Source organism: Hippocampus zosterae, chromosome 5, assembly GCF_025434085.1.
Source record: "Hippocampus zosterae strain Florida chromosome 5, ASM2543408v3, whole genome shotgun sequence".
Taxonomy (NCBI): Eukaryota; Metazoa; Chordata; class Actinopteri; order Syngnathiformes; family Syngnathidae; genus Hippocampus; species Hippocampus zosterae.
The window spans coordinates 6,108,755-6,125,698 of NC_067455.1; the positions used below are offsets into that span (position 1 = coordinate 6,108,755).

A 16,944-nucleotide genomic window follows, 5' to 3' on the forward strand; every position below is an offset into this window, starting at 1 on the left:
CATGGCCAGTCTTATCTGCAACGGCCAATTACGGCGTGACTGAAAATGAGGTCTGATCTGGCCCCGCGGCCTTCAGTTTGACACCTGTGAATTAAAACAAATCGTGAGTGGACAGAGTCATGTTCACATTTTATGGAAAACAACTTTAATGGATATTTAAGTCATATGCTTGGATATAGATGCAACCCGACTATTGATAAAGCCTGATCTTTTTTCTCGAGTGCCTGTACACAAAAAAAAAAAAAAAAAAAAAAATCAACACACTTACAAGAGCACGTGAATCTTATTATTGGGCCTTACGCCGTGGTAACTTTGTTCAGTTTGAGATAGATCAAAAATGCAAATGACACATGGTAGCTACAGATTCAAAGGTTTTTCCATCCTCTCTACTTATAGAACTCGTGCTCCTGCTCATCCTTTTTGATGACCGTCTTGTAGGCCTTCTCAAAGTCTTTGGCCAGGACGATGTAGCGGTTCTCGCGGACAGCCAACATGCCGGCCTTAAAACGGGGAATAAAGAAATCGATATTAATATCGGGTGTGCGTCTTGGGTTTATATTTTCTCATGTTGATCATTTGGTTCGGCCACTCACCTCCTGGCAGATGGAGTTGATGTCGGCTCCAGAGATCTTGTCTGGTCGGGCCACGTCTGTAGAACCGGTTAAGGTGGCTAGCAAGCTTATTTACATAACACGGCGTCACCGCCGCTTTGATGCAGTTCACTGACACATGCCATATGATCGCGGGTCAATATTTGGGGAGGATTGGTTCTCATGCTATTGAGCAGTTTAAATTAGTATATATATATTTTTTTCCTTTTACAATATGATTTATAGACCAACACTATCCACTTCGGTGACATATGGCCTAGCACCATGAGTCAACATTTGGGATGGACTTCTTCCCACTAACAAGCTCAAGTTCGTTTTTTTTTCCTCCTAAAGTGTGTCAACACAACTGTGGAGGAACCAGACGCACAACAAAGCTCCACATCCTGTTCAGTGGTCATCACACGCTTCCTCTCTTGTGGCAGTTGGCTGACATCTTGCGTTTATGTCAACGAATATTAATCAAAGTGTCAACACTCCCAAGATTTTTTTGGACTGATGAGAAACAGTTTTTCCCAAAAAAATGCTGAACTCCGCGACAAATAATTGTCAGAGGAAACACATTTGAAATTTTGCAAGGAATAAGAAGTGGGGACGGCCTGATGGTCGACTGGTTTAGCACGTCGGCCTCACAGTGCAGAGGTGGAGGGTTCGACTCCAGCTCTAGCCTTCCTGTGTGGAGTTTGGACCCCCCCCCCCCCCCCCCGTGCGGGTTTTCTCCAGGTACTCTGGTTTCCTCCCTCTTTGCAAAAACATGCACGGCAGGCTGACTGAACACTCTAAATCACATGTGTCAAAGTCAAGGCCTGGGGGCCAGATCTGGCCCGCCACTTCATTTTATGTGGCCCGTGATAGCAAATCAAGCATGTCAAGTTCCACGATGCTTGCTGAAGTCTGAACCAAAATGTCAAAATTGTTATTTGTGATCCACTATAACAGTAATTATTCTTGACTTCTGATTTTAAAACTAGTGATCCATCAACTTGTTGTGCGCCGTGCATGCAATATGTGGAGGTGATTAAACATTTATATGGTTTGCCAAAATTCACAACGGCCCTCCAGAGGAAACCGTGACTAATGTGGCCCTCGACAAAAATGAGTTTGACACCCCTGCTCTAAATTGTCACGAGGTGTGAGTGTGAGCGTGGATGGTTGTTTTGTCACTGTATGCCCTGCGATTGGCTGGCAACCAGTTCAGGGTGGACCCCGCCTACTACCTGAAGCCAGCTGGGATAGGCTCTGGCACCCTCGCGAGGATAAGAAGATTAGAAAAAGCATGGATGGATAAGAAGAGCATAAACATGCCAGAAAAAGGGGATACAGTCCTCGAGGTCCACCTCCTCTGAAAGGTTCATTTTGCTGGTGATGGTGGAGAAGATGAGACGCTTTTGCCGGCGGTCGGGCAGTGGGAACTCGATCTTCCGGTCCAGGCGGCCTGGACGCAGCAGGGCCGGGTCCAGCGTATCTGCTCTGTTGGTGGCCATGATCACCTAGGATAGCCAGGAGACAAACACGGTATATGAGACGGCCCATTTGTTTAAAAAGAGGGAATATAGATGGTGAATAACAAGGCACTCGGTGTTTAAAGCGAGAGAGTTACGTGCTCGATAGAATGTCATGTTAACAATTTAGGTGCCAATGTTAGTGAGGTTAACCGGTAGAGAATGTAAACAAAACAAAAGCAGAGTGTGAAAACGTGCTAGTCACACTGATAGCAAGATGCTCACGGCGATCCGGCTCGGCGAAAGCTCGTGGTCTAAATGTCCTCTAATAAATTTGAATGAGAAAAGCCTGATCATGAAGCGCACATAATGATGTAATCACAGATGACGCCGTGAGGGAGAACGGGATGGTTCAGCCACGGGTGAAAAAGTTCAAAGCTTCAGACTGTGCACGTCTGTGAGGGAGGTTGGCTGGGAAGGAGAATTTGGCTCACCTTGACGTTGACGTTCTGGTCAAAACCATCCATCTGATTAAGCAGCTCCAGTAAAATTCTCTGCACTTCTCGGTCAGCTGCAGACGGAAAACGACTCGATGAGGCTCGTCCCCAACTAGCGGATCACGGACAGGCGCCGTGCCGCGGGGGCAACTGGTACCGGATGACCACCACAATTGACATCTGCATCATCGTACCTCCGGTCTGTGCGTCAAATCGCTTGGTGGCGATGGCGTCGATCTCGTCGATGAAGATGATGGCGGGCGCGTTCTCCTTCGCCAGCCGGAAGACGTCGCGCACCATGCGGGGGCCCTCACCCAGATACTTCTGGACAAACTCAGAGCCTACCACGCGGATGAACGCCGCTGCAGGGGGGTGGGGGGTGAGAGCACAAGATTAACATAGAGCAGACATGTCCAAAGTCCGGCCCGCGGGCCGGATAATTTCATCCGGCCCTCGGCCCCCGTCATAAAATCAGTGCCGCCTGGCCCGCAGGTTGGGCGCAATGGAACACGTGTTGCATTGACTGAGGTCTCGTAGACTGGTGAGTGATGTTTCATAGAGTACTGCTTCCCTCTAGTGGCTAAATGAGTAATAGCATTCACTAAATGAGTAATAGCATTTAGACACTAGAGGGCATCACTCACGAGTTAACAAGACATCACTCTGTGATTATATTGACTGATATGTCATATTTCAAATTCCTGTTTCAAATGAACCAAAAGAAATTCTTAAGATTGTTGAAATTAAAATAAAAATGGAAATGTGAAACAGACTGGCTTACTAAAATTTGTTGAACAATATTGTTGTTCAATGTAAAGAATGTCAGCCAAGGTCGGCCCCCCGACATTTTACCACATAAAATCTGGCCCCCTTGGCAAAAAGTTTGGACACCCCTGACATAGAGACTGAAAAAAACCACACCATCAAACATTATTCCGCCTCCTGGACCTGGCAAAGGCAAGTTATTACTCAAACTGTGCACTTAACACAGAGACGCTCTATAAAACAGACAGCTGCTTTGAAGACACGGGGGAGGTACTTGGCGTAAAAAAAAAGTTCAACAACCACTGCTTCAGAGGCTCATTTTAATATCGACGTCATGCGCAGGCCCCACCTGTTGTATGGTGTGCCACAGCTTTAGCCAACATGGTCTTGCCGCATCCGGGAGGTCCGTACATGAGGACTCCTCTGGGTGGGTCGATGCCAATCTGACAGACACAAAATATTTGGTTGGTTTCTTGACATTGCAGTAGAATATCGGACTGGTTGAGATGTGTGTGAGAGAGAGACCTGCTTATAAAGCTCAAAGTGTGTGAGTGGAAGCTCCACCGCCTCCCTGACTTCCTGCTTCTGGATGTCCATGCCTCCTATGTCGGCGTACATCACGTCAGGTTTCTGGTCTACAGTAGGCGCAAACACAGCAAAAAGGACAAATCAGCCCCTGCCTGTTGCCTATTGGCAGGTTTTATCATGGTAGGTTTCTACTTCCTGTTGGAGATATTGGCTTGAAGCCCATGTGGCTGCTTTTATTTTGGTACGTTTCTTCTTGCTTTAGAAGGTTTCTACTTTATCATTTGAGACGACTACTTGATAATGCACAGCTGGTTTTATTTTGAAAGGTGTCTACATCTTGTAAAACATAACTTTTTTGTTTGTTTGGCGTTTTTTTTCTTTCAATTGGTGTCAAGAGCTTGGTTTCATTTACATAAATTTGTACTTCTCCTTGGAAAGACTACATCCCCGTTTTGCTTTGGAAGGTTTCTACTTCCAATGAGAGATCACCAGTCGCTGTGTTTACATGGGAAGGTTTACATTCCCCGTGTCTTTTATTTTGGTAGGCTTCTGCTCGCCCTTAGCCACGCACCGACTTTAATTTGCTATGTTTCTACTTGCTGTTGTAGACGATTGGCTTGAGCTGCGTAGCTCATGGTATTTTGGGAGGTTTTTACTTCCTGGTGAAAGAAACGGAGCTGTTGGAGATGATGACTTATAGCCAGGCAGCTGTTTTCTATTTTTAGAAGGTCTCTACTAACGGCTGGAGACGTGCATTCATAACCACACATCAAGCTTAATTTGGGCAGGTTTCTGTTTCCTGCTGAAGATGATTGCTTTGACCGTACGACTCTTACGGCCTCACAACCTTGTAGCCATGTGACTATTTTTAATTTGTCAGGTTTATACTTCCTGTTGCAGATAATGGCTTGTAACAACATTGCTGGTTTCATATATTTTCTTCATTTTCTCGTTACTGTTTTTGCTCCCATTCACGGAGGTTGATAGACCTCTTCACCAAAGCAACTGTTGACCAACTTAATCCGAAGGGGGAAAAAAAAAGTTAATTTGAACATTTTGTGACAGGTAACCGACAACTGATTCCCGTCCACTCGTAACCCTTGACCTCTGAGCGAAGATGTAGACAGCTTTGTTAGCTTCTGGCTACTAGAAATTGTTATCCTCCAAGGTACACCCGGTACATGCGGATGCGAGTGGTTCCAATACCTGAGGTGAGCATCATGATGCTGCTATCGGCTTCCGGGGGCAGTACGTCTACAAGGGCGTTGCTGTGTTTGTGCAGTGCTACCGAGGCGTTGGGTTTCAACAACTCCCGGTCGATGGTGCTCAGGATGCGCACGTAGTAGTTTGACCCTACAGGGGACAAGGGGATTGGATGGCGACAGGGACAAGATGTGAGCAAAAGACCAACCGAATCAAAATGTATATAAAACACTTGACCAAAAAAGTGTGGGTTTTTTTCCCAGCCACTTACTTCGTAAAATGGGAAAAAATTTGAGCGAGGAGGAACCCTGTGATAGGGTTCAATCTGTAGCGTGTGTTTTTCTTTTTCTATTTTGTCTTTCTGCAGAGATTGCTCCTTTGCGTTCTACCTGTAGTGGAGCCAACAATGGCCGTGTTCTGGTCGACGGCTTCCAGGAATTGGCCGATGACGAGCGGGATGCTCTGTATCCTCTTCACCTCCTCCTGCGCGTGGAGGAACTCCTTCTTCAGGTTCTTCTGCTCATCCTTAATGTACTCCTCTTGCACCTCCAGGAACTCCAGCTCCTGCTGCAGCTTCTGTAAACACAGCAATGAGTGAAGATCCACGAGAAAGAGATTACTTTTTATGCTTAACCTACACCAACTGTTCATTTTTCCATTCCATGAGTAGTCTTTTATGGGTCAAATTCGAGCTTGGCCAAGAATATTAAATCAGAATTGGGCACTTGGACCTGCCTAAGATTGATGAATTCTCTGACCTTGTATCTGCTGTAAAGGTCCTCCAGGTCCTCTGGTTCTGGTGCCAGGAAGGATAGGCCGGTCTGCGGTCGGGAGTTCAAGATCGCAGGCATTTCCTCCTATCAATGGAAAAACACACAGGCAAACAAATAAACACCTTTTCCATCCATCCATTTTCTATGGCGCTTGACTTCAGTGGGGCCAAGGTTGAGCTGGCGACTATACCAGCCGACATTGTTTGAGAGGCGAAGTACGACAACGATCGTCACTCACTCCTGCGCACAATTTAGAGTCTTGAATCAACTGAAAATGGGTGGGTTCTTAAATGTGGGAGAAAGGAAGTCGGAGTGCTTAAGGGGATAATTTGCAAACTCCACACGGGTAGGCCAGAGCCACGAAGAAACTGTAAAACTCAGAAGTGTGAGGCAGATGTGCTGGACACTATCCAGCATGTTGCCAAATTGCTGAATATTTAGTATGCTCATTTATTAAGGAACCTGTTTCCATGTATTTTGAGAAGATGTAAATTTTTCCAAGATTTTTTCCATTTTCCATTTCCATTTTCCAAATGGTCATCAAGACAAAAAATATTTATTTCGTGTGGATTGATGCAAAACCAAACCCCACGAGGTGGGAAACAAAACAAATAACAAAACTTGTTTTAAATAATGGTATTGTCATTGGCTTTCTCTGAGGGGGGATACGGATTGCATAATCGAAAACCATATGCCCCAGCTCCATCTCTGACAAGTGCTAATTAAAATAATCAACTGCAGATCTTGATGTTAAATGAACATTTATGTCCAAGATAACAAGGTGAACCAGGCGAAGAGCCGCTTCGCTAGCTGATAGCAATTCCCATTTGACAGCGTGGAAAATGAACACATTCTCTTTTTTCGATTCACCAACCAAAAAATACACTTGGAACGCGATTAACCGCGAGTTGTGATCATTGTGTTCGTGAAACTTTATTAAAGCAGAATGGTCTGTTTGCACCATGCTAACGCTAGCGGCTAACTTGCGTGATAGTGCGATCGGCCAGAATGAATTGGCAGCTTTACGTTTTGCACATTATTAACAGGCTATGAGGCAACAGAGACAATTTAGATAACACAAACGGCCATCGCCTATTAAACGCTTAAATGTATGTAATAAAGTTGCCGAAACTATGTTAATGTAAGCACAAAGCATGAAACAAAATTGGCGAAATCATACCGGGCTCTTTTCAACAGCCATGGTATCGTCCATGTTGGATTCTGCCAGCGGGTTGGCGTGGTGACGTCATACGACAACGTAACAGGGGATTGTGGGTAATGAGGTTTTGTACAGTTCAACAAAAATACGCAACAAAACAATTGGGCATATTTTGATGGACTGATGGACTTTTGAAATTCCTATGTCAATTGTAATTATCGTTAAGATCTAGAGATGTCTTGACTAAATGTAATCGGCCAATTTTCAATTTTATTTGGGAGAGGGCGGGGGACAAAATAAGTACAGTCGTATCTAACATTACAGACAAAAAAAAAGAGGACGTAAGGGTATGATTTTAAAAATGCTCAACGTCAAAGGACAGATTTTATGGTGCAAAAAAGCAACACAATCAGGCTTTCTCTAAGTACTTAAAAGTTGCTGCACATGTAACAATAAAAATGTGTTTATGAAGTTAAGTCACCCAAAAAAACAAAACAAATGGAAATCGTGAGACGGCCACCACATGCAAATCCACGTTGCTATGACAACGCCGTGATACATTTCCGTGATCATCCACCTCTATGTTGCATCACTTCGTCCGCACCCTACCTCCCTCATTCTCCCCCTATCCCAAAGACTGATCAGCAGAGCATCCTTCCACACGGGCACGTCATGTCCGCTTGCGAGCCTCCAGCTCTGTCCTGTCCTCTCCTGCCTGCCGTCGTATCTCTCTCTCTTTTTCTTTTTTTAAACTGACATGCATTTGAAAGCCTTCAGATGTTGCAGCGCATAGCTGCCGAGTGGGAATCCCCAGCATTCAATAACATGGACGGGATGGGACCACCTCTGGATCATTGCAAGTGAGAATTTCCCTTCTCAATAGAGGATATTTTGACAGCAAGGTGTAGTGACTCGCCTTTAAAACAGCATTTCAATTTGGTTTGAGTTTTTTGGAGAAATTTGCCTGACTTTCATGACACTTGTTTCATTTTCCTGAAACTGAGGAGGAACCCTTTGCTTTTTCAAATTTGCAGCCTTTTTTTTAAGGGGAGGTGGTTATTCACTGAAGAACTCACCTATTCGCTGGTTTGTGCTTTGAGTCTTTTGTGTGTGTGTGTGTGTGACAAATTCAGGCCAATCCACAGATTTTTTTGAGGGAAAACCTATTTTCTATTATTCACCGATTTTGTGCTCAGGTGATAATATTTGTTTGCCAAGGAAAGGTAGAAGACCCCGTTGAACTTGCAAAGGACGTGCTGAAAACTTACCTATTTGCTGTTGTTGTGCCATTTTGGTGGATTCAGTTATTCAAATATTTTTGAAAAGGACCTTTTTGAAGAGGTGATTTCATGAAAAATTTCAATATTTGCAGTTTTTATGCTCAAGCCAAAGCAATAAACGTTTTACGGTCTTGGTGGACTCACCCATTTGTGGATTTTTGGGTGACCTACCCTCTTGTTAATCACCTTTTTGTACTCAATCACAAACCTTTTCAGAGGGGGGGCGGGTGTCAATTACAATTGAACCCAAGTTTTAAATCTGTACATTTGTATAGACAACATGGACTTCGTGATTCCGTTCAACTTAACAAGATGATTTTTGTCAACAACAGCCATGATCCTTGTGGGATAAAGCCAAAGAAGGAAATAGAAGAAAAAGAAAATCACAAGAGGTCCATGACAAATACACTGCGACCGATTCCTCTTCTGTAACTGGGCACTGTAGCTGTGATCAGTGAAATCCTCCTTTTGTGCCTCCTACTTTTTCTTCTTTGGTGCGGTGCATCACATCCAAGAATCGCAACACCCGGTTGTGTTGTTCTTGGTCACTTTTTGGGGACATCTCCTACAGGTTCACCTGTGGCAAAATGTCTGCCTTGGCAGAGGCCCCCCTGATGTTAATTGTGTTGGTCCTCCTCATGGCTCTTCAAGGTGAGTAGCTTATGGTTTCTGTTAACACCACGCGGTGTATTGACTGTATGGAATTGGAAATTTTTAAGATTTGAAATTTTTTGGGGGGAACTTTTTTGTGTTTTTGTGCTCACACCAAAGTCGTGTGTAATCTAAAAGTATCACTTTATCACCAGCTGGTTGTATGTTCTTGAGACGTTTTGGCAAATGGCTGCTTCTACCTAAAATGGTCGACATCCATTGCAACTTCAAGCACGGGACACAGAGAATTTTTCCTGTGATCGTTATCAGCCGTTCAATTTTGTTTTAATCTGTTGAGCTCACGTCAAAGGCTTTTTTTTTTAACCTTCCCAGAAACATAGAAAATTACTTTTCTAAGGCCGACATTAGGCATAACAAACTCAATTTAACCATTTAGCATCTATCTGTCTAGTATCTCTGCTTCTGATTGGGTTTCATTTGAATCATTTCCCTAGTAAGAAAGTTTCGTGTTAATCGTTAAACTTTATGTTTTTGGGCAGATTTTTTTTTTAATTTCTTTTCGAAACTTTCACAGACAGATTTAAACCAAAATGATTTTGGGAGGGCATAGTTCCCTGAGATGTTTTTGTGCGTCTTGTTAGTGAAGAAACGTCCGCCAAATTTCATGGTGATCAATCGAGTGGTTGAACTGTTGTCGGGGGGGGGGGGGTGTGTGATTTTTTTGTTGTTGTTTTCTTCGAAAAGCTTTCGAGGAGCAATTAACAAGGGAATTCGCCCATAGTGACTGCTTCAAATCAAAATGGCCGACTTTCTGTTCAACTTTAAGCATTCGTGGCATTGGATTTTTTGTGCATTTTATTAGGATCAGCATGTCCGCCAAAAATCATGTTGTTTGGTGAAACTGTTGTTCTTTTTTTTTCTCAAGGTAATTTCTTAATACGGAAAGTGACTTTCTGTTCAATTTCAAGTCAAGTGTATTTCTAGAGCACTTTCAAACAGCCATCGCTGCATACAAAGTGCTGTACATGGAACAATTTAACATGCACAATAAACAGTAAAACAAATCGGTAATAAAGACGGTAGAAAGCACCAAACAGTAAAACATTGGTCCCAAGAGGTTTTCTTTGTGAGTCAAAGCCAATTCATTAATTAATTGAAAGAACGGCAATCCGGCCTTTAATATTTACTTACGGTTGGTTCATGTGGCTTAAATATGGTAACCAAAGTACGACAAAACTTTTAAGGTTACGCGTCACAGATGATCTCGTTTTAAGCCCGAGGATTTAAAAAGAGACCACAAAAAGGATGTGATGCATTAGGAGAGATTATCCACTCATCCAGCTGCTGCTATTTGATTTATTATTCCAACCAGAGTACCAAGTAGTGATGAAAAAAACAAACAAACTCGGTTGCATTCCCTGAAAAGTTCCACACACACACACAAAAAAAACTAAGAACATCACTTTCAATGATTAACATGTAATTTGGTGGATTGGGATTGGATACAACTCTATTGTCAAATGTGCTGTATGTAACATACAGCACAGATGAAAATTTCTTCCCTCTCAACATAAAACAAAGATATTTCTATTATAACAGGATACACGAAAAAGTCTCAAGGACCGATGCTCAAAACTGTACGAGTCGTTGAAAGCAGTTGTCCGAAATAGGCAGATGATGCAAAGTTGCCGACTTGCCCGTTTTGCTCACACCATCAAACGTAGGTGAGGCACAGTGTTGATGCTTGACGATCTTTTTTTGAGGATTTCGGAAAGTTTGCAAAAATTAGCCGCTCACACCAATTTCGCCCACCAGCGTTTGAAATTGTACTGACACGCCGATCGAGACAGAATGCATGAAGAAAGCCTCAAGGCCTAACGCATGGAAGTGAACAGCAAGTCAGCCTTGCAGCTTCAACATTTATAACGAGAACATTTATGATGACATGCATAACACAGATGTTGCGGCAAAGCAACGTTTTTGGGAGAGAGAGGCTTGGGATGGAGTTCGGTGTTGACTGCGGCACATCTGGAGACACACGAGTGAGGATCAGGCAGGAAATTGGGAGGAGAGCTCAAAAGACGGCGGCTTGATTAAAAATACCAAGCCTTTTAAATCTGGAGGGGTGCACTTGATGTGAGAAAGTCAATTGCGGCAGTGAACGTAGAGAGAATATAAATGATGGCGACGGAAGGATGAGAACGGTCAACGCCAGCCATTTTATTAAATGCAGTGATGAATGGCTACAAAGGGCACAAGCAATCCGAACTTGAGAAAACGTCAAATAAAACAGATGTATATTCATTTTAAGCCATTCAAGATGTGGAATATTAAAGTTAATTATAATCAAAAATACACATCAATATTATTGACGGGAAAATATGATATGTTGAAATAAAATTGGGCGGCCCGGTAGTCCAGTGGTTAGCACGTCGGCTCACAGTGCAGAGGTACCGGGTTCGATTCCAGCTCCGGACTCCCTGTGTGGAGTTTGCATGTTCTCCCCGGGCCTGCGTGGGTTTTCTCCGGGTGCTCCGGTTTCCTCCCACGTTCCAAAAACATGCATGGTAGGCTGATTGGATGCTCTAAATTGTCCCTAGGTGTGAGTGTGAGTGCGAATGGTTGTTTGTTTCTGTGTGCCCTGCGATTGGCTGGCAACCGATTCAGGGTGTCCCCCGCCTACTGCCCGGAGACGGCTGGGATAGGCTCCAGCACCCCCCGTGACCCTAGTGAGGATCAAGCGGCTCGGAAGATGAATCATTTTAACCAATTACGATAAAATACTAAAAATTGGAAAAAGTAAATCTCATCGCACCACCTCGGATGGGCGTCTTGTTGCTAGGCAGATTTCAAAGTTAATGACAGTTTTTTTTTTGTAAAATTCTAAAGAATAACGAATACAACATTTGCAGAAACAGACCATCGAAGGGGCATTTCAAAATAAAAAAATAGCTGTTCATTTTGTATTAATATGTTTATATTGTGTGATTATTTAAAAAAAAGCAATATAAAATAAGAAATGTTTCGCCAAATTTTTGCGGGGGTTGGGGTAGGGGACGACTAATAAAGTGTACATCATCTGTCGTTACAAAGTACAAGACCGTAGGGAGATATTTTTCGCATTAAGCACACATCACAAGAAGTTTTTGGGGGAGGAGGGCGGTGAGCACAGCCACAGAACCAATTAAATCCATAAATCAGGGCACCACTATTAGATTTTAATATTAATTTCTTAAAAAAAATCAAGCACATGGAGCCAACTTTTCACGTTTTATTGGCCACCTGTTGCTAGGCAGATTTCATAGGGCTCAAATACATCAGCCTGACAATCTAGTGGAGAAAATAGACTATGACAGTCACAAGAAATGGAAATTACTAATTTAAAAAAAAACACTATGAGATCCATCATTTGATTGGTTATTTAAAAAATACACTCGCGAGTGATTGTGTGTCTTTTGTGTGGTTTGAGCTCACACAGGATTTAATTCAAAGGATTAGTGAGCCAGCACATGGCAAATTCTGGAATATCGGTTGCGTAATTCCGACTCATCAGGTCACAGATGATGTAACGTTGACATTTTTGATGCGGTGTGCACAAACCGTGTGTTTGTGTTAGTCACCGTCAGGTTGTGTCAGTTTGTTGCATCAGCATAAAAAATGTTTTTGACATTGAGCTGCCTGCGGCGCGGCTAATTGATCGCGATTGTTTATGTTGACTTACTGAAAGTTGGATGTTTTGCTCTCCCCGTTAAGAAATTATGAATGATGTGTCCTGTATTTTTGCCATATAAAAATGATTTACATCAGGATTGGCATATACATGCACATCTGCCGTGGATTACTGTGGCTTCCCCATAATTAACACCAGTCAGTCATCATAGCATTTAGACTAATGATAATGAATTAGAGATTTTTTTTTTCTCCAAATATAGTTGTTAAAAGAAAATACACAATGTCATATATTTTAACTCAACGTTTCAAACACAATTACCTCAAATATAATTAAACAATTGTAATGATGGTTTAAAATTCAAATTAAAAATGGAAATTCTAAATTGAATTACACTTGACACATGTGCTCAAAATCTTAGCATCATTTATTCGAGGTAACTGGAATTGTAATTAAGTGTAAATAAGTAAATTGTAACTTTGATGTAACTCTGTAACTGTAGTTAAGTAATGCAACAAAGTAACTCTCACAAAGTATACGAGTAACTAAGTCGGCAAAAAGAAAAGCCTACTAGAACATCAGAGTTTTCTGAACAAAGCGGGTTCCCCATTATCTCAGACGTAACAAGATGGGGACAAAAATGTAATGGAATTGTACATGTTTTAGGTCACATTAATTATGGTTTTAGAATTATTTTTCTTGGTCGCATTTTTCATGTCACACACGAAACTAGCATAGGAACAGGGGTGTGTTGACTTTTTCTATCCACTGTAGTTTGCCCTGTGCTTGAGCTTAAAGGGTGCTCAATGCCAAACAGGACACAGCACTTGAGCGACAGTTCCAACTGATACGATGCCGACCAAAGCCCCTTAGAGCACAGCAACATCATCATTTTGTCACGTGACGTACAAACACGTGACGGGAGATCGTCTTACGTGTCTTCTCTCCAGCGGGCATGTGTGCGGGCGCGTGCGTGGAGGTGGACTCGGACACGGAGGCGGTGGCCAACCGAGGCTTCAAGCTGGGCTGCATCTCATGCAAGAGGAGGGGAGAGGTCATGGCCACGGCCAGCGTCACCTGGCTCTTCAAGGCCGTCGGCGAGGCCGACTTCTCGCACGTCAGTCACATGCGCAAATAGAAACAGATTAAAAAAAATAATAATATATTTTTTTAATGGAATAAAAAAATATAGTTTTGCATTTTATTTTTACATTATATATAAATATATTATATATTTTTATATCATATATAAAAATATATTTAAATCCAGGTTTTTTAATTATATATTTTCTTAAATGAATAAAAAATATAGTTTTTGCATTTTATTTTTACATTATATATAAATATATTATATATTTTTATATAATATATAAAATATATTTAAATCCAGGTTTTTTAAAAATTATATTTTTTTAATGAATAAAAAATATAGTTTTTGCATTTTATTTTTACATTATATATAAATATATTATATATTTTTATATAATATATAAAAATATATTTAAATACAGGTTTTTTAAAAATTATATATATTTTTTAAGTGAATAAAAAATATAGTTTTTGCATTTTATTTTTACATTATATATAAATATATAATATATTTTTATATATTATATAAAAATATATTTAAATACAGGTTTTTTAAAAAATTATATTTTTTTTAATGAATAAAAAATAGTTTTTGCATTTTATTTTTACATTATATATAAATATATATTTTTATATAATATATAAGAATATATTTAAATCCAGTTTTTTAAAAATTATAATAATATATTTTTTAAAAATGAATAAAATATAGTTTTTGCATTTTATTTTTATAAAGATATATTTTTTATATAATATATACAAATATATTTAAATCCAGGTTTGAAACGATGCGCTTTTCTCATTCCTTTGCTTAAATTGAATTTACTAATTCCACATAAGTGTTCATGTTTTCCGATAAGTTACCCCAAAACAAAAAAAAGTCCCGAAACGGTCCTAATTCTACTCGTACGATTCTGAACGAACTGTACGGCTCGCAACTTCTCGTAGCTGTACAGCTACGAGGATCAGCGCGGCAGGATCGCGGACGAGCGCTTCGAGGGGCGCGTGCTGTGGCGCGGAAGCAGGCGGACGCTGGACCTCCAGGACGGCTCCATCTACATCCCCAACATCACATTTAACGACACGGGCAGCTACAAATGCGTCTTCAGCCGCGTGCTCATCTACGACGACTACGTCTTCCGCACCAACACCAGCAAGATCATCAATGTACGCGTGGTGGCCAAAAGTATGCGCCCTTTGGCTTTAGACGTGTAACTAGGGGGGGGGGGGGGGGGGGTGATAACAACCGTAGAAGTCGGAACTCACTCGTGCTGTTTTTTCCCCTCTTGGTGTCAGTGACGAGGGGGATGGCGTCCATCCTGTCCGAGGTGATGATGTACGTCGCCATCATCGGCTTGCAGTTGTGGCTCCTGGTGGAGATGATCTACTGCTACAGGAAGATCTCGGCGGCCAGCGAGGAGGCCTTGAGGGAGAGCGCGTGAGTCGACATACAGTTTTGGGAACAATGGGCGCCAGGGTGCTGGCGAGTGGCAGAAAAGTGACAGGCTCACGCTCACCTGAAATGAGAACCATGACAGGAGATTGTTGTCGGATATCGCGCTATAGATTACCTTCAAATGAATCAATATCAAATCCATGCAAGATGTTATCTCAAAGGTATTTTTAAAAACATTTTCTTGGGCTGCGTTTGCATAATGCAGCAAAACAAAACGGCTAGGCGGATAAAAAACTTCAGCAACACAACCAAGAAGCTTCGAGAGGATGACCGAGTCGATCCAATACTTTTTGCTGCTCTGCCATTGGCCATTACCTGAGCATTTTCCTGGCATCTCATTGGCTAAGAGGGACTTTTATAGAATGTGTTCTGTGTGCAGATAGATAGATACGTGTCTCTGCAGCGTCCTCGTCATTCGCTGAGGGGTTACGATAGGTTTACCTAAATGTCAATCACCCAGAAAAAGTGTTCACCAGTCGGGCGATCGCTCGCTATGCTGATTTTTGCCTTGGATCGTTCAAAGCAAACGTCCTCGGATCCGTTCTTTACAAAACGTCGGGGGAAAAAAACACTTCCGAGAGAGAAAAAGGGCACCAAAAAAACGATGAGGACGCAGATAGAAGTTAAATGGCCATCATTTTTATTCTTGACTCTATTTTTACATTATGCACAATTCTCATTTATTGTGCAATAATCTAATTGTAATGTGTATTTGTTACATATTTGGATGCTTTAGGAAACATTTATATTTGAATATGGGGGTGGGGGGGTGGGCTTGGAACGGATTAGGGCATTTACATGGAAAACATGTCTCGATTTACAATATTTTATAGTTCAGAAATTTCTTCCAGAACCAATTACCGTAATTTCCCAAGTAGAGGTACCACTGTACTTTGATACCTTCTCGGATCATGTGGGGTGTACATGTGGACGAATCTTTGTGGGAGGAGAAAGAAATATTATTAAAGATCATTTGAGGGAATATATCATTTCAGAAGTGTGTATCAAACTGGTAGCCCTTTGCATTCATCAGTATACAGGAAGTAGCCTCGAGTTTCCAAAAAGTGGATGAATGAGATTAGAATGAGTGGGTGCGTAGTCAACAGACGGAGGTAAGTATCCCGTGTACCTGTGAATCTTCTCAATCCTTCGGGTCGCTGCGTTCTTTCCCCAACAGTTCAGTTTTCGAATCCTTCAAAATCCGGAAAAGCGCACCATTGAGTTTGACATATATGAATGGATGACTTTTATAAACGAATGAAGTTAGAGAAGACTTCATGACATCATGGCTTCACTTCTCCCTTCAATGTTCTCCTTCTGAACTCAACTTGTTTGACTCTTTCTCTCTCCTTCCTCCTGCTCGTCGTCATCTCAGGGCCGAGTACTTAGCCGTAGCGTCTGAAAATAAAGACAACTCCGCAGCTGTGCTGATGGCAGAGTAACACAAACGGTAGGATCCGATCCACAATACTGCCCAAAATCTCGCCTACTTGACCATTTTTGGTCACCATAACGCACGCACACACAAGCAAAAACTGTTTGGTGGAAAGTACAAACGTGCATTCACTGATTATTGTTTGGTGTTTTGTGTGACCTCAGTGTGGGAAAGCGCTGGCGCAGAGACGGATTCTCACATCCACCTTCAGCGTCGCCGTCTCCACCGCAACAACACGCTATGACGGGAGTGTGACGCTCCCATTCAGACACTTTATGCAAAGATGCATAGTGTGGTGCAAGCAAAAAAAATTAAAACTAATAAATTTAGCATAACAGCAGCAGCAAAAAACAAACAAAAGCAAAAAAAAATAAGTATGCCAGGAAACATTTTGAAAAATATTAGATATATCAAATAAATTACATTT

The 16,944-nt window shown here is 41.8% G+C and overlaps 2 protein-coding genes and 1 long non-coding RNA gene across 3 annotated transcripts; 1 reads left to right on the forward strand and 2 right to left on the reverse strand.

Annotated features, from left to right (window-relative positions):
• Positions 1-122: 122 nt before the first annotated feature.
• On the reverse strand, positions 123-7,151 carry psmc4 (proteasome 26S subunit, ATPase 4). The gene is made up of 11 exons (XM_052066655.1): positions 6,997-7,151; positions 5,802-5,900; positions 5,433-5,619; positions 5,047-5,193; positions 3,838-3,947; positions 3,662-3,755; positions 2,742-2,909; positions 2,545-2,621; positions 1,930-2,098; positions 594-649; positions 123-500 (listed from the first exon to the last, which is right to left on the reverse strand). Exons 1-11 carry the CDS (start codon positions 7,027-7,029, stop codon positions 387-389), a joined length of 1,254 nt encoding a protein of 417 aa, XP_051922615.1. The 5' UTR covers positions 7,030-7,151; the 3' UTR covers positions 123-386.
• A 107-nt stretch (positions 7,152-7,258) lies between these two features.
• Positions 7,259-16,804, forward strand: LOC127601428 (sodium channel subunit beta-1-like). The gene is made up of 6 exons (XM_052066659.1): positions 7,259-8,906; positions 13,488-13,654; positions 14,575-14,812; positions 14,923-15,064; positions 16,458-16,532; positions 16,682-16,804. Exons 1-5 carry the CDS (start codon positions 8,843-8,845, stop codon positions 16,522-16,524), a joined length of 678 nt encoding a protein of 225 aa, XP_051922619.1. The 5' UTR covers positions 7,259-8,842; the 3' UTR covers positions 16,525-16,532; positions 16,682-16,804.
• Positions 10,869-15,014, reverse strand: LOC127601429 (uncharacterized). Its single transcript, XR_007962555.1, has 3 exons — positions 14,893-15,014; positions 13,473-13,644; positions 10,869-10,895 (listed from the first exon to the last, which is right to left on the reverse strand). It is a non-coding gene; the product is annotated as an uncharacterized LOC127601429 (long non-coding RNA).
• Positions 16,805-16,944: the final 140 nt, after the last annotated feature.